Raw genomic sequence first — 25,627 nt, forward strand, 5'->3', positions numbered from 1 at the left:
CCTGACACAGCAATTTTTATAAAAAAGAAATCAGTTCTAATCACCTTATCTTAAATAAATAGAAAATAGACAATAGGGTGGGGTAAAAAGAATTGTGAAGAAACAACTGTAGCCTCCTTGTTTATTCAGGAGAAAGAACATGAGAATTCATCATACTTTCAGCCACATAAAAACTTCCAAGCAAGCCATGAGTCAAAAGATTATCTAAAATAAAGATGTTTGGGAACTGTTTATTAAATTAGTAATATTTCTAATCTTTAATGATGATCAGTGTGCTGCTTGATAGATTACCAGGAACTTGCAAGACCAGGTACTGTCCAATGATTTTCTCTACTCGTTTTTATATGTTAGTGTAAAAGCTAAATTGAAATTTTATCATATTCCTGAATCCACAAAACAAACCAGGCTGCAAGTATTCTTCTATCTAAATTAAAAGTATACTCTCAGATCCACACTAGTAATCTACTGCAAGTAATTGAGGAGAACCCCAGAAGAAAAGTAACATACAAAATAATGAACATTACAGACAATTCAAATTATAATTATATATAATTATAGTGATGTATAATTATGTACAAATATAATAATTATTATATTATAATATGATATTCTTACATGGAAAAAAACCCAAACCTCAGTATTTTCTAACAATGTATGTATTATAATCTAAATATTGTCAATTTTACGCTTCTGATCAATAGACACTTTCTCTGTCAGGACAATTCATCCTATAGTCCTATCAATCCCAGGGGGGAAATTTCAAATGATCCAGTAAATGGAGACATGGAATCCATGACAACTAAATAGCCAAGGTATGTAAACCTCACAATGTCTTTTGATATCACAGTGACAACATGCAGTAGTGACCTTTCTGTTCAGGAAGCCTCTGTAAGATCTGCAAAGGGCAAAAAATATATACTCCCAAATACTAATTACTCCTATTCTTAATCCTCAACCTCATCAAAAATCTGGAGATCAGCCAAAAATTGTCGTAAACAGTTTGACTTTGTACCAGAATGCTATTTATCTGCATTCTTAATTTCTATCTGCATAGATGGATGGTGCTTAGTACTCCAGCAATGAAACAGCTAAATATAACACAGTGCTAATTAGATCACCCATAAGCATCTGAGAATTTTGATTGTAACTCTTAAATTAACTCTTTATTCATCTAAGGAACATCAACCACATCTGCTACAGTCGTCGCAGAACTGAGGCTGGTGATGCTCACAGGAGATGATACAGAACCTACACACATCCCTTGAGCAGCCCAGTTGGGAAACTGGTCAGTTCAGACCTACTTCTGCCTAGACCAGTATCCAAAAAGAATTATTTGTCTTGAAATGAGAATATGAGGTCTTGACAGCTGCTCTGTTTAGGGAAACAAAGCCTCCCTGGCAATAGGTGGAAGGCAGCACAGTTACAACATTGGGTACTTCTCTCCCCTCCTTTACCCCTCTAAGTCTTATTCTAAAAATTTAACACCATTTTCATGCTGAAATATATTCAATTTTGACAAGCTCACTTGTTACTACCTATGAAGAAACAGGCATTTGGTGTACTAAAATGACTTAAAGCAATTAAGAAAATAAGTCTCAGCTTGAGAACAAAAGCAGCACAAATGCAACCTCTCTCCTCCATCCCATATATCAGGTGTTGCTGTTCTATGTTAGCAAAATTAAGAGAAAGATGCTGAAATAAAACACAACCCAGGCACCTCAAGGGGGGAAAAAGTTTTACCTCGAATATACACAAGTAAAGCAAATAGCCAAAAAGCCACCTGTTCCTATGTAATTAAACCCACAACTTTTCTTTGTAAAAACTGTAACCAAAATGCTACCTATGACTGATCTCAGTTTTGGGGTTTTTTTTTTACCCATACGTATTTGAAGGTTGCTCATTCCACTTAGCAATAGCAGTAATTACCAGTTTAGAAGCTTAGTGGAAATAAGCAAAGAGAAACAGAATTAATTTCAAAAATGTTATTAAATTATTCTGGCTTCATTTCCATTTTACAAGTTCAGTAATGTTGAAGTAATTTTCAGTAATGTTTCTGCAATACCCACAAAAAATTACTTATTAAGAATAAACTGTGAATCTATTTAAATGAATTTTTTTCTGGGATAGTTTTCATTGTATCAGTCGACGAAATACACCCCAAATCAGATAAATTAAATCTTTAACATAATTACAGTTAAATACTTACTTAAATAAACTTCCAAAAAAAGAGAATTATTTAGAGCTCACACTTTGAACCTTTAACAAGCAGAACAGATCAAATTTGTGGCAACTATTCAAAATTACTCAAGCACAACAAAAGCTGAAAATACGTCCTTGCCAAATGGTGAAATGAGATTTCCACATATGCCTTGTTCCCCACCATCAAACTGTCAGAGCATGAAAACATTCTCCTCTGGGTGGAGGTTTTGATACCCATCTCCCTGGTGCAAGTGTGCAAAAGGATGTGAAAGAGTTATTGACAATTCATACAGTATCCCATATTCCATTAGACAGTACAAGCAGAGACCAGATCCTAACTCTGAAGGGAGATAAGCAACAATGTTTTAAATGGCTATTGACTCCACTAAATTTCCTGATAATGTCAGAAGACTGTAGTCTGTCAGGTTCATAAGAGCCTCAGGATGATACAGGAATCCAATTATGTGGAGTCTATTTAGTTGTCCTGTTTGCTGAGCCAAAGGTTAACGAGAACCGCACTGAAAAAACCTCCTGTGGTATTACAAAGTATTTCTTCTGCTGCATAACATGTAAATGAAAAAGTATTTTAATCAAGCCTTTGTTTAAGTCTTCAGTTGCAGCAGGGTGCTATGTAATACAGCAAACGAAAAACTTGATGGAAAAATGGATTTTAAAAGTTTTGCCACTAAAGACATCAGGACTTATTACTAATTATTACGAAGCGTTTCTCATTTGCAAAGGAAAAAGGTTCAGATCACAGAACCACAGCCACTGCTAACATTAAATCTTTATAAATAGTAAGCCACGGCCTCTAATTTTAGACAGAAATTAATTATATTTTTGTTGGTAACACATTCAAATCTGTTTACACAGCTGACAAGTCTCAGCTGCACCAGACTCAAGCAGTGAGCTTTGAGGACTCTCCTGCTTTGGAGCAGATGACTCAACATTCCCCAATTTCATTAAAGATGAAAAGGGGAAAAATTCACCTGCAACAATGTCACTTGTAAAAACAGATTTAAAACAGATTTCTGAGTTTTACATACGTGAGGTATCCCATTCAAAAGAAAAAGGGGGGGCAGGAGGGCTGGGGAAATATGGGAAAACCTAACAGCTGTGGGAAAAGGGATTAGAAGTGTTGAATTTCCAATTCTTTTTTGGGCTAATGTAAACTAATAAAATGTTAAAATGGATCCACATTTCAAAGACTGTAATTACCACATGACACCATGCTGTTATTTCAGATCTTACAGCTATTGTCTCGGATATGCTCCTGAATATATGGACATAGATTTACCCACCCCTCTCAAACTTAACTATTGTTTCTGCAAACACTACCACAGATGTATTTCATTAGAAATACAGACAGTCTTTTTTTTTTTTTTTTTAATCATAAATCCTTTACTCAGAGCAAAATAGCAGCAGCCTTATCATTCAGTGATTCTCCCATTACAAGACTACTTGGGTTCAACCCCTAGTTTAAGAATTATTTTATAAATAACAGAAATTCTCTTGTCTACATTTTTCTGAAGTCCTAAAATCTATATGCAACATAGCCTTGTAATTATTTCAGCCCTTTAAAGGGTTTTGTTGTTGTTGTAGGCACATAAAACCAGAGGAAAATTCTCTGAGTGGTACATAGTGATCCCAGCTAAGATTTCCTTCCATTTCTAAGTAATGGTAATTCTGTAATCTGCAAAATTTGTTTGAAAATTGAAAGTATATTGTACTTGATGCATACTATTTACTATTTCCAAATATAACCTTGCAAAGGCCCATGCATTCTCACTCATTCTGACCCAGCAAGAACCAAGGTAGATAACTTAAAAAGCAAGTGAAGCTCACCACTAATTTCAACTGGAACATGTCCTGCTTAAAGCCAGACAGAGGCTTAGGAATACCAGTGATCTTATGGACACACCTGAGGCAAATACCTAAATGTGCACTTGGAACACATGTAAAAAATGGAACTTCTTCCTGAATTTCAATCACTGAAACAGCTTCCAAAACGTTGTGCAGCTTTGCCCCTCTACATGCATGGAATTGGACACACATAAATAATTCCTATGGAATTGTGCTTCAGTAAGCCAATGCTTCACTACTTGTATCTTTCAAGATAAAGCCCTCAATTATGTGTTGTTTTTATTATGCCTTTGGGAGCGTTACAAAATAAAAGCTATTGGATTATTCTGATCAGAAATCCAAAGAAAATCAGCTATTTGTAGGAAGAAAGGAGAATTAAAGCCACTTACTGAGTCATCAGTAGCAGAAGGAGGCCAACCTTCCCAGAGCTGGTGACGGACAGGGATGCTCGTTAGGTCATACACGTTCCGCTTAACCTGGTAAAAAAACCCAAACAAAATAAGTTAAAAAAATCAGAATTTGTACTACCAGCAGCATGTAGGTATAGTCTACATGCTTTTAGGGTTTTTTTTTCCAATTACTGTAAACCAGGTTCCTCCTGTATTCAAAGATCCCCATCTGTTCCAGAGGTTTATAGAAAATTCTGCTGAATTCAGTGAGGTCAAAAGCAACTGAACAAACTATGTTAAGTTAAAAGTAATAAAGATCTGTAACATAATTTCTACTGATTCCTTATTATTGAAGTATCATAAATGTGTAAAACAATTAATAATTTTCACAGTGAGACTTTTAATGGCATCCAAAAATAAAAATGAGTATATTAAACATGAAAATAGGAATTAAGCGTATTTCCAATGAAAGCAAACCATTTCAAACATTTACTAACAAAATGAAGGTAAACTGATTTTACATCAACTTTTTTCTAAAGCTATCAAGATAGAAATCAGTCCCACTACTTGTCTCATATGATGACTGACAGGAGGAAGGGAGGAGCAAAAGAAGAGTTAAACATTTCAAATACAAGAAGAATGCTGCAGAATACAAGAGCTACAAAACTCTTTCTGCATAAACCTTAACTCTGATGAAAAAGCTGGCACATCTTATCACAGGTTTTGTGATAAGCAATTGTTTAAACCACAAATAGATGCATTTTTGTATTTGGGATAGAAAGTGACACCTCAAATGTTGAATAATATCTAGTACCTGAATGTAAAGCCTGCACAGATGGGAAGCATGTAGGCTCCTTATCTGGATATTTCAGTATCATAACATATGGATCTTCAGCTCACCTTGATATTCATTGTCTGTTTTATAACCTTTAAGATCTCTCTCTTCTTTTTTATTAAAACTGGTAAATTACATGTAGGCCTAATATAATTTTTATGTAAATATTCATTTTGTTCAGGAGTTTTTTGAGGGAGACTGATCTGGTAACTATGTTTCAATTACCAAAAAAATATTACATTTTAATTAAATTTAAAACAAGAACACTGTTCCCCTTAGCTCACAGAATACTGAAGTACTTATTAGCAATTAGAGTGGACTTTATATAAGTGCTTACCCATATTTAAGTAGGTCATCATGCTTTAAAAAAACACAAATACACCTGGGCCTTAAAAAAACTTATGGAAATTAATTTCAAATACACACATATAGGGTATACTCTTACATATATATATGCATATGTATACACACATGCACCTGTGAAAAAAAGGAATTATGGATAACTAAACTCTATTGAACTTGGTATATGATCTCATTCCTACTGTTCAAAACAAACAGCCTTTCTTCAGTGCTTCTCAGAAGGAGGCAGCCTGCTGTGCAGTGTTCCTTTCACAGCACTTATCAAGGTAAAGAGATGTCATTACTCCATCCTGACCCCACACCAGCCCATCAAAATGTAACAATACTCAGCTGGGATCACAAGAAGACTCTTCTCACAGTTGTAGTTTTATTGCATTCAACACCAGGATAAATTCTCCTTGTGGTACAGCTGTTTTCCAATGATGTCTTTAAACAGCCTTACTGATATTATTTTCACAATACGAAACTCTCAAATGAGCTCTTTTGAAATCAAAGGTGGGACTTCTTTACAGAAACATGGGATCAACACAGCTACATAATACTGTTTTCAAAAAGCCTTCGGAAGGAAAAATAAATAAATCAGAAGTCACATTCCTCAAATTCCCTTTTAATTCCAAAGCACAACAGAAAGGCATTATGAAAAAAACAGTATTTCCCTTCTTTCATTAACTCATCTGTAACTGCACTGAATTCAATAACATTCCTCTGCTATTCTAAGCTTGAAAGGCATGCTTGGGGTAAAGTGTTATGTTGGTATAAAGCACAATGCCAGACTGATGTGCTGGACAAAAGTGATCAAAGTTGAAGTAATTTTAGCCAAGGCACAAGTATTCTGCTGCATTATTCTACCAGAATGACATCTGTTGAGCAACTCGTCCCAAAATCAACTTGTTGTTAGAGACAGCCCTGCTCGGGTAGGGGACCATGTTAAGACTTATTGGAGTAATGTTTGATTAAACAAACTGCTTGAGTTAAAATCACAACTGGATTTTGGAATTCAGGCCAAAGGAGTCCTCTTTTAAATAACAAGCCACCATAAATTATTTAAGATCAAGTCAGCTTGCTTTTAAGTAACTACTTTTGATTGTTTGATAATTAGTAAAGTATTAAAAGAGCAGAGTGCAGAAGTTGTAGAGATTGGGAGTGTTTATCAATCAAGAACAGAAAACTTGTCATTGTTAATTGCCTTAATTTCAGCTTAAAATTTAAAATTCTGTAAGGGGGGAGAAGTCTAGAGATTTATATAAAGCAGAATTATCAATTGCTTCTCTACTAGTCCCGTGAGATAAAAACATGCAACCACACACTGGAAAAGTGAGGATATTAAAGGGATGAAGTTTGTGTTAAGGCTTTAATTGTAAATTCATATGATACTGAGAGAGCACTGAAATCTCTATAGATTTGTCTAAAGCAAACTCTACCTACTTGTACCATCTACTGAGCTACATTTATGGCCAAACTTTTTGGTTCCCCACCTTTGATCCTAATTGGTGCCATTGTCTTTGTGCAGCCCAGAATTTCCTTTCATAATGTTCAGATGCCGTGGGGAATGGCACATTACTATGGCAGCCACCCTTCAGATTATAATCTCCAGAATATAAAATCATTTAAAAACAAATTAAAAGCACATCTATTTGGTTCCACAACTCAGCTGTGAAGAGTATCAATACATTTAAACCACAAAAAAAAACCCAAGAGATCCTCCAGAAGTGATTTTACTTAGAAAATTATTTGTAATTTCTGCAGGATGCCCTGCTTTACAGCTATACACTGATACTGGAAAAGCAGATGATGGTTTAACTTCAGTTTATTCTCACTGGCTTCAGAAGAGAGTTGAAATATTAAAAAAAACTTAGAAAGTTTAGAAAATCCATATTTCAAAGTAGTTAACACACTGAGAAATCTTCCCAGATATAATCAGTCTTTCTTATATTTCAATTCCTTATATTCTGATATTTCAGTTTCTTATATTTCATGTTTTTTAAAAGCAGATTAGTGTGCTGCTTTAATAGGAAGTTAAAACATAAAAGATACACGTCATAGATAACAAGTTAATCCAGATTTAAAAGCCCTTCCATGTTCATTTTAGTAGGGATAAAATGAAGTAAAACATATCACAGGGTGAGAAGTCTGTACCAGGTAATGTGATGATGACCCTGTGGTGGTTTCTTCTGCCAGAAGTAGCTATTTTCTTGTTTCTGAATTAGGAAAGCTGAAATCCACCATAGGAGGAAAACAAAAATAGCCTAACACCTACCAAATCGTTTTAAAAAATTAAATATTATGGTGAACCATCAAAGAACTGCCAGGTCTGAATCTGTATCTTTGAATCACAACAAATCACAACAAAGTTTCAGAGTAGTTTCCCTCGGGCTGTTTTCCACTTACGCAGGTACAAAGTTAATTGAAATAATGTAGATAATGAACTTTTGTTAGTCTTATTATTAAATATAATTTATGCAAAGCTGTAAATTGGCTGAGATGCTAAAGACTGTTCCAGGCACATAGGCAGCATGAAAGACAGTGCAAAAATGAGTGCATGAAAGGCAGACAAAAGGAGCAATAAAGTCAGAGGACTGTGAGGAATGTGGAATGTGAGTTGGGGGATGCAGGGAAATGAGATCAGATGCAGGCAGAGCAAGGTTGCACTGAGAGGAAAGAGAGAATCTTGACTTTGACATTGTAACAGAAAAGAAGCCAAGTAAGCAAAATTTTTAGGGGACAGCAACGATATGGATGGGACAATGACAAATAAAAAATGCAAAGTAAGCAAAAGGACTTTGGTGGAGAAAGAGAGTGATGGTTTCAAGATTCTGGAAGAAAGCCTTCAGCACCTCTGCCAGGCAAAATTCCACCAGCAGAGACAGAGGAGAGGATGGGAATCTGGCAGGAAGGCACTGGAAGCTGGGACAGAGCTGTAAGTTTGGAAGCAGAGAGAAATGTCAAAGGTGATAAAGTGGCAATTTGAAAGTTATCGACAGCCATGAACAAAGAAAAGTGTAATCTGAATTAACTGTGGACCATGAGGAACTATTAAAAATCCAGTGATGTAAAACTAGAGAGAAAGAATTTCTGAATCAGCATCTCTGCCACAACTTCCTGCAGAGATTTGGTCCACAGCAGTAGCAAAGAAACAGGACAGAAACGGAGTGAGTTAGGAGAGGAAATGAAAACCAACAGTAAGTGATCCACAATTAAAAGTTTCTCATTGCATAGAAACCATATTTTGCATTTTATCAGGAAAAGACTTCCAGCAGCTCATTAGAAACTAGATTTTGGTGCTTAAAAAATGGTATGTGCAGTAATATTTACCCAGCTACCCACAGCAAGGATCCGATACATCACTGGCAATACTTATATATGAACCACAACTAACAGCAGCAGCCTCACCAGATCTTTCAGGTCACTTGATGCAAGATCTGCTGGAGGGGAATGACACAAGTCTGCTCCACTCACAATTTCCTTTACCATTTTCTATCTCCAACAGCCAATATAACAAAACTATATTAAAATACAAAGACCAAGGGCTATTTAAATCAACAAATCTTAATTTTAGTGTAGGATTTGCTTGAGAAACAATAATGAATCTCTAAAGACAAGTGACAACTGGCCTCTCCTTCTAGCAGCTGACTGCAGTTTAAATTATGGGATGCTTTCAAGTTCTGACCACACTAAAATAACTGTTTACATTTTCAAGTATCCTCATATTCACTCTGTTGTAATCTAAAGGAAAAAAACTATACTTCCAACCTACATATTTAATTTAAAGGCCATACTGAATGCAAGAGAACTCCTCTCTTCCCAAGCCTGCCAGCCAGAATTCAGTTGTGATTCAGCACTTTTCTGAAATACATAAGAATTTAAGCATTTGTTTTACTGCAATACATTTTCTAATTAATTTTTAATTTCCCAGCTCCTTCAAATTATTTTTTTTTGCTTTTAATACCACTGAAAAGATCTTGGTCTTTGAAATGTCTTTGCTTCTTTGATGCAGAAGGAGAATGCAGCTTAAATTCTAACGTCATTGTTTTTAATTCAATGTCTGGATACTTGATTACACTGTCAAGTCAAACTGAAACCAATAAAAGCACCAAAAACTTGTATACCTACTGAAAGTACTGTTCTCTTTCCTGTAATTAAGATTGTATCATTTTTTAAATTAAAAACCATATGCAATTCCAAACCTCTCTAAAGGACCCCAAGAGTGAAAGCTGAGTTCATCAGCAAGTTACGACACAAAAAGTCAGTGGAAAATTTTCTGCTAAGTTTTCAATTATGGCTTTCCTGTAATTAAACACATTTTAACACATTTTTTGTACAGAAAAGCCATTAGTGAATCCAACCTTTGCTTTAGAGTGTAGAGAACATTGTTTGAACCAAAATAAACCCAGTTTAAACTATGGTTAAAAATGGGTTGTATTGTAGTAGAGTATTCAGGAAGTGTTATGTCAACATCTTCACTAGAAAGCTTGTTCAATTCATTATATAATCATTCAAATCAACTTAGATCTGGAAAATAATGTGTGATTTTTGTGACATTTTACTGATAAGACTTCAACAAAGACAATAAAATCACATTAAACACAAATCAAAGCCCAGCATATACATTTTTTGATGGTTTAATTCTTTAAAATCAGTAGCTAGAAAAGAAAGTTCATGAATTATTCCTGTAATCATTGGGAAGCAGATTAAGAACTTCATATATCCAGGGATTAAATGAATGCTTTAAAATAAATAATCCTATTTACTATTACTAAATGATACTATTTCAAATTTGAGTGATGAAAAGCAGGCAGCTGTGACGAAAGGTTTAGTGGCTGAGGAAGTAAGCACAAAGTAAATGTATTCTTTTCTTATTATGCATTTCAAAATGGGGAAAGAAGGATAAGTTTAATGAGAAGGAATCTGCAAAAACACAACAAACTTAACAGAGAGATGATGCACCATAAAATTTTATTTTTAAAAAATCTCATTTAGGACAATAAGATGCTAGATAGGAGGGCAGATTCCTCAGAACCACTTCCAGAAACCCATGTGGATTGTTTACCCCCTGGCTAAGCACACAGAGCATCATTCCCCCAGATTTACATCTAATGTGAAACACCAAACAAAATTCAAATTAAAAAAAATGTTAATTTCATTTACTGACACAAATTCTTCACGACTATAGATGGCCCTTATTATTTATGTAAAATACTATTGGCAAACTTTTAAAAGTCCTAAACTCAAAGAATAAACTGGGTTGTTTTCCTACAATAGTTGGCTCCTTCTTCTATAGTTTAGAGAAAGATTCTTTCAGTCATTACCTACTGACTTTATAGCCTCACTGAACTACATTGAGCTGTAACTGTAACACTTATTTAAAAAAATTGGAAATTTTTTTTCTTAACTATTTGTTATCAGAAGTTCATCCAGTTTAGGAATCACCAGATGATTTAAAAATTCATTACATGTCATTACATGACATTTAAAAATCACTACATTTTGTAATCACTTGTAAAGAAGGATTCAGCACTTTCAGCAACAGCAGTAACACTGTGAATAAGTTGCTTTTGTAGATTTCAAAATTATTTATCCTTCATTATCCTCTATTTCATCCTTTGAACTTCATAATTTAAGTCTCTTTTAAACCAACCCCTCTTGAATGTCATTTGACCATTTCTTAATGGGTCTGTGCCAAGTTAGTATCTTAACACCACAACCTACAATAAAAGTCTACTGGGTAATACTAATATATTTTTGTGCCTCAAACCTGTTTTGAAACAGAAAATAAAAACAAGGCTACAACTTTACTGAATCTTCTGACATGTGAATGTCTGATTGCCTCATGTAGTATATATTTATAGCAACAAAAAAAATCTGAAAAGATGGATATTCCAAGCACATGAGATGACCCCTCAAAGTTTTAGCAAGATATTTTCTCAGCCTCAGCCGTCTGCCCTGACAAGGTTTGACATTTGAGCATTAATCTGAGCCCTTCTCAAAGTACCAGGTAGAACTTTTTGTCACTGCTTTGGATCTGGCCTTTTCCTGGGCTGCAGAAAGTGGCTAATTTTAATGTATATTCACTTTATTATAATTTTAATGTATATTCACTATATTATAATTTATTATCCACTATATTCAGATTCTAGATACAACTGTTTCATTGTCTTTAAAACATACTTTTACTTCACAATGCCCAAGTTTTCTGCCAGCAGATGTGCACATTTTAATTCTGTGGAACAAGGCAACTTCTCTTTGCTGATCTCCATCTTTATAAACCTAAAATTCTCTACCCTTCTCTAAGAGTGCCACAGCTAAATGGAAGTTACAATCTTCTGAACTCCTTGCAGAAGTTGCTGATTGCTGCTATATGGCCTACACTGTGCAAAGGTTCAGCCTACATAATTATTATTATTCATTGCTTGTAGTGCCTAGGAGACCTAATTGTGATAATCCCCTCTGAACTTAAAACCCCCTGACCCTTTGAATTTTTTAATAGAAGGTTAAAAGAAGAAACAAATTCCTATAGAAGAAGAAGGGAAAACACATTCTTAAGAAATTGAGCGAAGAGGCATGATTATTCAGGAAAAAAAGAAGAAGAAAAAAAAAAAAAAAAGAAAAAAAAAAGAATCATTTTAGCAGCACACAAGCATGAGGTTGAAATAGGGTGTGAAAGAATTAAGAGTGTGAGCGAGCCGTGACATTAGAGATTGAAAGGAAGATGTGATTAAGGTTAAGAGAGATCAAACAACAAAGACTTACTGCCAAAACAATTTTACAAATTTATTTGAAAATGCCTTAAAGACTTGTGCTAACAAAATAAAACTGATGGTAATACTTGGAAGTTTTCTGTTTGTTTATTCTCCATCTAGTGCACTGATGCAGAAAAGATACATTTTGAAGTCTTAAGTTTGTTTTTCCATTCAGTGGGAATGGTCATTTGAAAAAATATCTTTATTTGTAAGCTAAGGGAATAAGCATTGCTCAATGAAAACTTTTAACTGACTTTCCTGCACATTAGGAAAGACAAAAGCAACTACTGTTAATCCATCTACTACCAGACCACTACCAAGAGGCAACTTCTCTTTTGTCAAACACCCAACTGCAAAAAGGGTAATTACAGTTTCTAATGTTGTTTCCCCAAGGGTGGATATTAATTTGCTATTACCAAAATAAATTGTTAATGCTGCCCTCCTAACTCCAGATGGTTTTATGTCCTAAAATGTTAAGTTGCTAAATATCAGGTATTCTACTGACATTAAAAATTAACATTTAGACTCCTTTTAAAATAGTGGCACAAACTCTGCAAGTCCATACTCATGCAAGATCCTGCATCTAACAGGAAAGATGAGACTTTAGGTTTCTATAGAATATGTTACTTGTAGTTACCACCTTCTAGCAGATTTCAGAATCCTTTACAAAGCATAGCTGGAAAATCACAGAAAATCTAGAGGGTTATTCTGGACTTTGCTGGAGCAGTATACAAGGCTGTAAGAGAGCTGAAGTCAGGGAGATATAATAAAGAATAAGCAAGCTGAATTAGGATATCTCTAGGAATAAGATAGGAGAGATTAGAAAAACACTACAAATCAGAAAAGCTTAATTATTAATATCACTTCAATGGTCTTTGGAGCTAAAAAAAGGCATATGAGAATGACTAGCTGAAAAGCTGGCTACCAAATGGTACAGAAGATTGCACCAGGGTAAGAGTTTGCATCTGGGCTAACCTGATCCAAGAGATCATGGGGTGTCCAGGGGCAAATAATTTCATATGGATTGCATATTTAGCAGACTTAATAGATAATTCTAATGAATTACCACATTTATTAAATCAATACCTTGGAGAAAAATATGCCTTGACTCTTACTAATCATGAAAATAAGGACATGACCAAGAACAGTAACTATGAACCAAACTATTTAAAACTGGAATGATAACACAACTTAAACTACTAAATATACTTTCTGTGCTTCCCAAACTTCTCTCAGATCTAACAACACCAGGGCCAGAGGCCCTGCTGGGCATTGGTTACATGAATGTTACAAAAAAAAAAAAATAAAATAAAATAAAATTAAATAAAATAAAAATAAAAATAAAAATAAAAAAAAATAAAATAAAAAAAAAAAAAAGGTGCATATAGTTAGGACTAAGGTACAAACAATTGTAATTTTGAAGCTCCTGTCTTTCAAACTGTTCCAATTCCCTTGTCAGGAATGAGTGTGTGAACTCTTCAGCAGAAAGTCTGGATTACACCCAGTACCTTCTATTGGCAGTGTCATTTTCTTTTTAAGTAATTACTTGGCTTAATGAGCACAGTGAATATTTTGGATTTAGGTGGGTTCCCACTCATCAGAGCCTATTTCTAGGGTTTGAATTCTCGACATGAAAGAGACAGTCAATGAGATTCTTGCAGTGGGAAGTACAACTGTTACATTTTCACAGCTGTCATGTTCTGGAAAAAACCAAAAATTTAGATAAATTTGAAGACAAACACCCTCATTTTCATTTCAAAAGAAAGTCATTTGCAACAGCCTAGGTATGAAAAATGCATCTCATGTTCTTCCATCACTTCACTACCTATGCATTTCCACAGCTCTTAAAAGTAATCAGTCTGATCAATAAATGGATACATAGATGACAATTTTGGAAATTAACAAGGAAATGACTGGAAGTTAGATTTCCCATTCTTACTGCATTAAATTATAGTAGAGAACAACATTAATATTCAGACCAAAACACCTTTCTTCCTTCCAAATTTCTGTTCACATTGGTCCAATAAGAGACTAAATCCTACAGCCCCTCACAAATCTCAGGTTAGGATACAAAGGCTCCTTAACAAATTGCATTGATGGGCAGGAACTTCCCCCATTTCTACCCAAACATGTTTTAAAATAAAAACAGATTCTTTCAAAATACCAGAAAAATACATCAACACAGAGTGTGCTGAAGACAATCCTTATTTTAAGTAATAAACCAACATGTTTTAGTTTAAGAAATGGAACATCAAAAAAATCAGTATTTTGTCCTGTATTTTACTTGTCTCATTTCAAGACGATTGATTAAAAATTGTTTTCTGTGACATTCTGAGATTTCTTTTCAGTACATTTTATTGCTAATAGAGGCAATGCAATCTTTTTAATTTAATGGTCAATATTAGAAAATATTTGCACATTTAGACATTATGTGAACAAGTAGTTCAACCTATGAATCTTGTGAAGCAAAGTATCACAACTGTGCAGAAAATCGAGCAGTACTTTCATGCAGAGAAATCCTCTAATCCTACTCTAATGTCAAAGTTTTACCTGTTTCTTCCCACCACATCTGCACTTAAAGATCACAGCAAGCAGCTGCTTAGAGAAGAGAGATGCTCAGGCTCTCTCTTCAGCCCTCTTCTTGTCCATGCCAGCCAAGAGGATGCATCCAAAAAGGAAGATGAGCCACAGATCTGACAAAGGGAATCTCACCAACACTGTATGTAGTGTCTCAACACTAGGACAAAGCACAGCATCCTCCAGCACACCTTGCAACCACATTTGCAACCCAATGGAAAAATGTTGTGCCAAGTTCATTTTCTAAAAACTTGCTGCTATCTTCACCAAAGAGAACATTAATCACCTGGAAACCCATCAATAACTCAAGAGTTGACTTGGTTGGTTCACCTAGGTTGTTGGTAGCTGAGAGCTGGCTGCCTCTTACATGCAAGAACTCAATATGAACTCAACACCAAATTGTGCTTTCTCAGGAATTGTAAGCTATGGCTTCAATAAAATATTTTATGTGGTTGAGTTTTAATAGACATGCTATTAATGTTATTTTAAATTCAAGTTAGAATAAATGATAAAGAAAACTATGCAGCCAACCTGCATTTTTAAAATGTCAACATGCATCAACTACAAATACATTTACTAATATTGCTACATTTAAGGAATACACATGTAAGATGCCCAATTTCACTATTAACAAGCAGCTCTCCTAGACACATATACATTTGTACAAAGATAATTCACACTATTTAAAAATCCACTAACAAAGCTATTCCTTAGCTCATCCCTGCCATAACCTGCTCTATTCAGAAACATATGGGAAAAGACATTAAATAACCAGTGAAAACCATGGACTTCTGGTATTAGTGCTACACATTGCATACCCCTATTCATTATTCCACCTCCCTTGTTTAATCTATCATTAAGACTCAGTGACCCTACACTAAATTTAAAGCAGATCCTTCCTTCCTCCCATGCCTAAATTCACATACTTTTCTAGCTGGGGATGCCCTCAAGTATTAGCCACTCTACAGGGTTTCTCTAATCTCAGCTCTGAACTATGTTGTGCTATAGAAGCAAGAAATTGCTGGTTTACATCTTTAACTATGGAATCTTCCACCAAAAAAATCCCCCTCATTTACTAAATGAAATAGAGAAAAATCTTTCACTTAGTATATGTTTAACAGGTACAAAATTCTATATATTTTGATCTATACAAGAGAATAAAAATTCTCAAGCAGAGTGTTTCAAAGCACTGCTTCCCTGTACTTGCATCCTGAACACAATTTCATTGGAAACTAGTTTAAATTTTATTGTCACAACTTATAAGTGCTAAACCTTCATTTGCAATACAAGCCAGTATGAATTTTTTTTCTAATAAACCAAGACAAAGTGAAGGAAACAAGAAAACAAAAACAGTGTTAGATTTGCTTTTCTTTTTAATGTAGGAACTAAAAATACATATAAAAAATTTGAAGACCTCTCCCTCTTTAATTTCTTTTTATTGATACAGATTCCACCTCAACAGCAATAGCACTACAGGTGAAATGATATTAAGAGTTTTCTGAATAAGGGACAAGAGCCAATATTGTTAATATCTGAACAGACTTGTCAACTCTACTCCAGTCGAGTTATCTTCCATGATAAGATGAAAATAGATCTTCATCAGGATTTTAAGAAGCTACAAGACATTAAGACTCTGAGTAGAGCAGAATTGCAATTCTGTTGCATTAACAAATCAGTCAGATACAGCTGCAGTCTGCATACAGGTTTTATTTTTGCTAGAAGAAGCTGTACAATTTCATTTTGGTTTCATTAATATTATTTTTAAGCATATTTAAATATGTTCAGATGTATTTCCTCAAAATATAGAAAAGTTTTGAAAAGAAGAGCTGCAACCTGAATGGAAAACCCAGTCTGCATTCCCTATGGCTCTTACTTCATTAAGTGTCTCCTCAGAAAAGTCAGCATTTAAACTCATGATAGGTGTCCATAAGTCATGTGCTTTTGCAGAGTAGAAAAAGATGAAGGAGAAAGCACATTAGTAAGGTTTAGTCTGCCAAAAATCATGCTTTAGATTACTAAGTTTGCTAAGATTACTTACGAGCTCATAAGGCAGAATTTTCAGGAATAATTACAAAAACAGACAATCTAAGGCCCTGGGTTTGAAGCTTCTAGTTCAGGTGCTCTTCCAGAACTGGACTGGTTAAACTAAAAACCTAAGAAGCCCACACTACTGAAATCAGATTGAGATAAAACTCTCTTGTGCTGTTCAGAGGAATTCACCAATGTGTCTCTCAATGCAAGGATTTATTCTCTACATCCTCAGTGGTCGCCACCTTAGAGAATTGTCCAGCTTGACCAAAACAGAAACCATGAAGATGTTTTATGAAGGTAGGAGTTGATATTTCATGTACATCTAAGAGCAATTTCATTACTCTTTGACCAAGACACTACAGGGAGCTACCTCTTCTGTAGGTTCCAGTTTTTAAAAGCTTACAATTTATATGCTGTAAAACAGCAGAAATGAAACAACCACTTAAGGACAAAAAACTCATTTGAAGCTGTTTTGGACATTTTCACTATTTTACTGTGCAAACTTGCCATCTCAGTGAAACAGAAAGATTCTAATAAAGGTTAACTTAATTATTTAAACATTATTTTCTCCGCCTTTTCCCATCTGAGCTCAACATGCAACTCTATAACTATTAAATAAACAGTGAACACTATTCCACTTAATGAAAAAAATTACTTAAATTGCAGGTTATTAAAAATTCAGCTACTCATTTCCCCAAAAATACATCCAGTGCTGCACAGAATTAGCAGAGTCCCCAGCAGAATTCCTTTTTCTCTAAAATAAAACTAGAAACTATGTATTACAAACCAATACTCACACATAGCCAATATTAAGAACAGACAAGATCTATTCAGCTCAAATTAACACTTTTCTATAAATCAAAGCAAAATTTACCCGCACTTTCATTCCTGTTACAGAATTATCACCTCAATAGCCAATAAAAAGGAAAATCTAATGAGGTATTTCAGTATCTCCCAAAGAAATATTTTCAGCTCTATTTTCTTTCAAGTGCTTGAAAGGAGAAGTGTAATGAACTGCTCCTGTGCAGTCTTTTTTATAATACTGTGTTATAACAAGAGAGTTATGTCAAGTCTTTATTTTTCACATACTTCACATCCTACTTTTTTTCTCACTGCAACAATGGTAAAGGAAATCTTTGACCAGAAAGGACACCTATTTAACAGCAACAGAGAAGTCCCTGTTTGAGCAGTAACCTTCCCTGTTGCTGCTAATGGGTCACGGTCATGACAAGGACTTATTGGGTGCCTAAGAGATAGCCAAGAGCTCTTCACTTGAAGATCCAGGAAATAATCATAGAATCATAGAATCATAGAACTGGCTGGGTCGGAAGGGACCTCAGAGATCATCGAGTCCAACCCTTGATCCACTACCACTGCAGTTCCCAGACCATGGCACTCAGTGCCACATCCAGTCTCTTTTTAAATATCTCCAGACACGGAGAATCCACTACTTCCCTGGGCAGCCCATTCCAATGCCTGATCACCCTCTCCGTAAAGAAATTCTTTCTAATCTCCAACCTAAACCTCCCCTGGCACAACTTGAGACCGTGCACTCTTGTCTTGCTGAGAGTTGCCTGGGAAAAGAGACCAACCCCCCCCTGGCTCCAACCTCCTTTCAGGGAGTTGTAGAGAGTGATGAGGTCTCCCCTGAGCCTCCTCTTTTCCAGGCTGAACACCCCCAGCTCCCTCAGCCTCTCTTCATAGGATATTTGCTGAAGTTCCTTCACCAGCCTGGTTGCCCTCCTTTGGACCTGCTCCAGCACCTCAATATCCTTCCTAAACTGAGGGGCCCAGAACTGGACACAGGACTCGAGCTGTGGCCTCACCAGGGCTGAGCACAGGGGCAAATCCAGTATCCCTTGGGGATAAATTTCCATGAGAGACAAAGATCTATATTTCAACCAGGTCTATCAACTGTATCTTGAGTGTCCTGGACTACTACTACATATTAGGATGAATATTCACTGCTGGAGACATCCAGAACAAATCATGGAGCCCATGGTTTTGAGATAGGAAAACAAATCTGTTGCAGTCCAGAAAGAACAAGTTGGAAACTCAAAGCAAGAACTGGGACATGCTGATGGTCATTCACCCACACAGAGAGTATGCTCTGGATCTAAAATTGTTTCAAACAGGACAGTGAAATCATTATCATCTCTTTCATGATCTATGTGAGAACACTTAGAAGAAAATTAATTAGAGACACATCCAATGGATCAAGAATGTATATAACAAGCAGGCTACAGAGATGTAAGATCTGGGATAGATTCATTAACACTTTTTTGTTGTTGTTTCTGGAACTAAAAGATCAGCCTTGATTAACCACAACCTGGAAAGTTTTGAGGATCCCCTCCACGATCTCTCAGATGTCAGCAATATTCCAAATCACCTGGCAATGTCATCTTTGGGCACTTAAACAGATGAACCAGAAGGGAATGGAATTTTCTGAAAGACCAAATGTGACCATCCTTGTATACACGTGACCCCATAATACTGGGGTACGTGAGGCTTCTGCAAACACTCAATGAACAGCTGATGAAAAACATTCTCTGAAGAGCTCCTGATCTTGCCTGGGAGAGTGAACTGTCACTCACCTGCCAACCATCAAGAAAGGGATATATCCTGTCACATTACCTTAGTGGCTTTGTAGTTCTGGGTCTCTAAGTGACACGTGCGTGAACAGCAGTCGTGACATCGTCAGAGATATTCTGGGGTAAGAAATGAGTTGTAATGTACAGAAAAGAACCTCAAAGGTCAGGAAACACTAACTGACCTCCAACAGTAGAGAAACCTGCTCAATAACATCAAAACTCTCCACATAAATGTGAAAATACGGCATTCAGACCTTCTACTTTAAAGATAAGTTTTCTCATTTTCACTATTTGGAATAGTTTCTGCACAATCCTCTTCTCTTGAAATAAGAGGCCATTATTAAATCCCAATGGATCAGAAGACCCATAAAAGGCTTGCCTCTAGATGTCTTGTGAGAACAAATTCCTGAAAAGCAGCAGGAAAAAAGATTGTGGAGATGGCAGAAAGCCAACAAAAAGCTAAGTGTAATGGTGTCACAGAGACAGAAGTTCTAAAGTGTCATTCCAGACCATAAGAAATTTGTGTGATCTGTCACCAAAACTAGGGAGAAAGCTGAGAGATCAGATTGGAGGGGAAACAGCTCACTCCTTTCTAAAATCATCAAAACTGTTTCAAAAGTAGAGATTGAGATACCAGCTATTGAATACAGGTCCATCTGTGGTGGCTGGGTCAACGATGCTTCCCTGAGGTCTCAATGCTTCCCATGGTTTGCAAAGAAGCTGTGGGTGCAGGAAATCATTCAAGGCATCTGCAGTTTATTCTGCTGCTTATCTTTGATCCTGCTGCAGACTCTGAAAGCATGGGTTCAATCTACACTTGAAGAAATATTCTCACTGAAATTCAAAAGATCAATTGCCTGAGTGACCAAAAAAAAAAAAAAAAAAGAAAAAAGATCCTGTTTCTAGAGGTTGGTACAGAGGTAGAGCAGATAAACAGGAAGCTTCAGTTCATACCACAACTTTTGAGAACAAGATTCCAGATCAGATCCTTAGAAATAGGTCACTAAAAGATCAGAATCTCAGATGAAGAAGGTTATGAGGATATATTAATGTCACATTATCTTTAAAATACTTACAAATACACATCACATATTAGCCTTGGGAAAGATGCAAATCTCCCATGTAAGAAAGCCCCAACATCATCTCAGTGAACGAGTTGAACAGTAGAAATTACAACCTTACACTTTTTGTTTTCAGTATCTGCCTCTGAACTAGAAGATCTTAAGGGAAGTTTACTGTGCAGGGACAGAGAAGGATAGAAAAGCACATTTCAGAATAAAAACTGTAGAAATACTTACAAATTAAACGCCTCTTTTTACTTTCATCAGAGCTTTCCTTTTAAAAAAGGAATCAATAAGGCTTCACAGGAGTAAACTGTGTGCAGTTGTTCTTCTTGCATCAACATCAGTGCCAATTAAATTCTGAACCCTAAATCTTTATTGTTTCCTACTAGCTGCTCACCAGAATGAACGCTCAAGATTTTCTGAGATCCGAGGCTGAGATTTGCTGCACCAGCAGTTAGAAAAAAAAATGTTCTTGTTTTAACTTGTCTGCTGAATAAACTTGACATCCGAGCTACACGGTGGAAAATAAATACATAATACCAAGATGTTAATTTTACAGAAACACTTAACTTCTTGTGACCACAATTAACACTCGAGGGGGAGAAAGAAAACCATTGACAGGTCTGCCTGGCTCCTGCTTCTGCACTGCTTCTCAGGCTCCCCTCCCTGCAGAAGCTGCTCTGCCACTGACCCCAGGGGCTGCCTTCAAAGCAGCACATGGGGAGGAAGAAGGGAGGAGGATGACAGGGAGTTAAATACAGCTAGAAAATGACACTGACTCCCAGCGAGGCTCCAAATTAGAAGTCTAAGGGCAAATGGCTGTTGAGAGCAGCTCAACCTCTCCTCCTCCTCTGCCTCCCATCCTCAAGCTCTCGGGGCACCCCCGGGAGGGCAGCCACTCCCAGGGGACAGTGACAGGTCTGTGGGAGCCACATCCTATCTGTGCAAGCAGACAAGGTGGCAGAATTGGCCCCAAGTTGAAGATGCTGCAAATCTTCCTTTTTAAAAAAAATAAAATAACCAGAAGAACAAAACTCTACCAGATGCATGTACAGGACCAAGAGTTTTGTGTATACAGAGAATTTATTTTGACTTGTCGAATATTAGCTAACACAGGTTGAATTATTTTTTCCCCCACTAAGGACCTTACTTTGCTTCAATTTCCCCTAATTCCTCCTCTATTCATGTTGCAGTAGAACAAGCTGCCCTCAGAATAAATAAGAATATTCACACAACAGTTCAAGTTGGTTTAATTAAATATATTAAAACACCACTTTTATTTTAAAATTACATACTCTTTGCACAGAGCACTTCTAAGTTGGAAAATGTTGCATTCTCTAAGTTTTTCTCTTTACTACAACTCAGAGACATTCATAAAGGTGACACAGGAGTTTTTAAATGGCCTGAGATTTTTAAGAACAACCTCAAATAATGAGAGACAACCTACTGACCAAAGCCAACCTGTTTCAGGCATACAAATGTCTCTCAAGCCTTAATAACTAAGTAATAAGTTGAATCAATACATTTGGAACACTAATTCAAGATGATTAAAGAAACAGATAACAGGAAGAATTAAAATGCAGAGCACATACCACGTAAACAAACACAAACTACTATTAATTGTTATATACTTCTCATCTATTTGCACTACACACATATTTCAAATGCAAATATTAATTTGGAGAGAACTACCTACTGTATATGCACACACTGAAACAGTTTGCTCAGCTATACTGCAGCAATGGTTATTTGACAAGTTCGAGCACCACAAGCTGCTCATTTACATATTCAGATATTCTGCCTGGTTTTTTCCCTGTGAAGATGTTAATAAAACAACTGTTTTGCAGATCTGTACTAACAGCTCCTCCTCTGAACCCCTAGGATACTCATAGTTATGCAAATTTAGGGTATAAAATATACACCAGCAAAAAGACACCGAAAATGTAAAAACACTTCTTTTCTAAATCCGAGGAAACTGTGACTTTATTGAGCTATGGAAGTTAACACCAAGAATAACAATTTAGTGGAGAGAAAAAAATTTCCATTTGATATTCATGTAATAATCAGGGAACATTCAGCCTCTGTTTGAAAAGCTGATGTGCAAGCTCTGTACTCAGTAATTCCCTCCACAGGGGAACGATTCTCAAGTGCAGCTCAACATCCTTAGCACACTGGATTGCAGAAAATAAGTATAAAGAGTAAGTAACAAGTAAGTTAACAAGTAAGAGTAAGAGTAAGTAACAAGTTTAAATTTTCTGATTTACAGTATGTTTTTCTGCACTGTAAGGAGAAATCAGTATTAAGAAAAACTAAGGTGGAAAAGCCATATTGATTTTTTTTTTACAGCAGCAATGAAGAAATCTTTAAAAGTTTGTCATTAAAAACTGCAAGAGGCAAAAAAATAGAAGACAAAAAGCAGGAATGAGACAGCACTGAAAAAGAACACATGTAATGTGGATCAACAGGAAAAAAAAAAACAGTAGAAAACAAATTCTTAAAAAGAAGAGAAAAAAAAAAAAGATATGGTTTACTAAATAAACAAAATGACCTACAGAGCACAAAACACAGATTGTCAGATTTTGTAAGTCAAAACCAAATGATTTGAGATCTGACCTATAAAGAGGCACAAGGCAAAAGACACAAAACTGAACTGAAACAGGATTTACAGTTCTCTTCTGACACCAGTACCTTCAAATGACAGATGCTTATTTCAGACTGCACACTAAAGTTACCCTTGACTTCAATCAGTTTGCATTTATGTTTTAGAAGAAACATTTAATCTCTTAGTTTTACTGTTCCTCACTTCAAACTGCTCTTAAGAAACAGTTCCATTCTTTTCTTAGGGTCATGCACAATCTCAGAGCACACAAACCAAATACAGGTAGGACCAAACTAAAATGGAAGATGAACAATTTTTAAATTTCTACTACTAAGAAACATTCTGTCCACAGGACCAGACCAGAGAAGGTCACTTGTAGAATGCCAGAAATATAAATGGATGTGAAATCCAACATGGATGTTGGATCCTCACCATCAACTCATTCTCTATGTAGACCTACAGCTCTGTCCCACTTGCTGATGTTGACAAACCTGTGAACTATGGAAAAGTTCAAGGAGAGTAAAGATATCCCATGGCAATTCAGGTTCCATCTCAATCTACTACTCTTAGTTCATCAAAAAAAGAAATTTTCATCCCACCCAGACCTCTCAGAATGCTCTAGTGAACTTCCATAGCTCCCATAAGACCCAACATTGAAATACACACATGGACCTGACTGACTTGACAATTTATCTTTTGTATCAGGAAGAGAAATTTCACTTTGCTGTTTTGCACAACAGAAAAATATCCCCTTTCACTGTTCTGTTGCTGCTTTTTGTGAACATCAGAGTTTCTCCATCTTGTTTGTCTTAGCCCTGGCCTAGGCTGCCCTGTGGTCACAGTTCTCACCTGCAGTCTCATCTTTTCTCTGCCAGCCCAATGTCATTGCAGCAAATAAAAAAAGCCAAGACCTTTTAAGCAGAGTGGGAGAAAGAGATTGTGAGTTGTAGGTGAAATTGTCAACACACAAAACACTCTCCAGATTAATCTAAGCACTTCTTACGCTCCCCACTTTTGAATTATTCAAGAATAGGTCCTTCTTAAAAGAGGAACTATTTGTAAGTGTAAATAGGAGTTTATGCAAGGCACAGATGGGTGATGTTGAACTGAAATTCAGCTTATGGTTACAGAGAAACTGATAATAATGGGACACATATATAGCTCACAATGTTGCTGAAGTGAGAGCTACTGGGTTAGAGTTGCATGGTCCAGTAAAAGGCAGCCTGCCACCAGAAATAAGTAAAATAAATTGGAGAACAATACAATATCTTTGTCTTTCTGTTTCTCCTGGAAGAAACTGCAGAGGTATTTGGTCTAAAGTGAAGTACATAAAGCCAGAAATCACTGAAGTCAGAAGTTTCATCCCAACTAGAACAGCAACACTGGATGACTATGTTAGGTCTTGTGGGGTTTTCAGTCAGTTGCTTTATTTAGGGTGGACATCAAAAGTATGTCTATTTAAATCCACTAAACTGAGCTCAAGAGGAGAAGAAAAATCATCAAGGTTATTAGCAAAACAGAAGAAAAGTCAGAGGGCACCAAAGAGAAATCTCCTCTCCTTTTCTCCTGTGTTGCTCACTATTGGGAAGTAAAATATCCAATACAGAAACAAGTTCTGCAGAACTGGGACGTATCCTTAGGTCAGATGATCTGCTCTCTGAGATGAAAAAATGGGAATATTTCATACAGGAAGACACCTGCTTACACTTTGCTCGTGTGCTGCTGTGAACATTGTCCTCAGAAAGTCCTAAGAGGGAGCAAACCCAACTGTTTGCTGCCATGATGTGCAGGTAACCCCAGATTTCCTTCAGGCTGACAGAATCTTGGGGCAGTTTTCCCTGACCTGGAGGATTTAGTTTTCTTTTCCATTCTTCTAAGTTTGCTCCTGGGGCTCTGCCTGGCTGTGCTTTCAATAGTTTGCTGATGCCATACCCAGAAAAGGTTTAACTTGAGAAATTTCTCTACCTGGTTTTCCCTCTGTAGCTCTAAACCAGTAGATGCAAACTCAAACATCTTGTGCCATGCCCACTGTGAGGCTTCTCTAGTAGGAGCTTGGATGCTTTGATTTGTGTATACATTAAATATGAAGTTTTTCCCTGCAAGGATATATAATTTCTGCTGCCCATCACCATCCCCAGGTACCTTCCAGCACTATGGCTTTCAAAACAAGGTAAGAGTAAGTTCACTTTGCTCTGCTAATCTAGGCAGGGAAAAATAGAGTAGATTTAAGGCTTGGTACAAACCCAAAAATTGTGATCAAACTATATAGTTAGTAAATTGTTTGTCTAAATCTTTCATGTCTGATGAAAGATTATTATCGTAATTCATTAGCAAATTACAGACTTTGTAATGCAGGCAGTCACAAATTTGGCTTTGTATCAA

At 36.1% G+C, this 25,627-nt stretch overlaps 1 protein-coding gene across 1 annotated transcript in view; it reads right to left on the minus strand.

Annotated features, from left to right (window-relative positions):
• The window catches only part of FAF1 (Fas associated factor 1), a 163,834-nt gene that overhangs the window by 78,604 nt on the left and 59,603 nt on the right, over positions 1-25,627 (minus strand). Inside the window, exon 8 of the mRNA XM_008493946.2 lies at positions 4,452-4,538. Coding sequence (XP_008492168.1) covers positions 4,452-4,538 — 87 coding nt within the window. The remainder of the gene's footprint in view (positions 1-4,451; positions 4,539-25,627) is intronic.

The sequence above is a fragment of the Calypte anna genome, chromosome 8 (assembly GCF_003957555.1).
Source record: "Calypte anna isolate BGI_N300 chromosome 8, bCalAnn1_v1.p, whole genome shotgun sequence".
NCBI classification, from domain to species: Eukaryota; Metazoa; Chordata; class Aves; order Apodiformes; family Trochilidae; genus Calypte; species Calypte anna.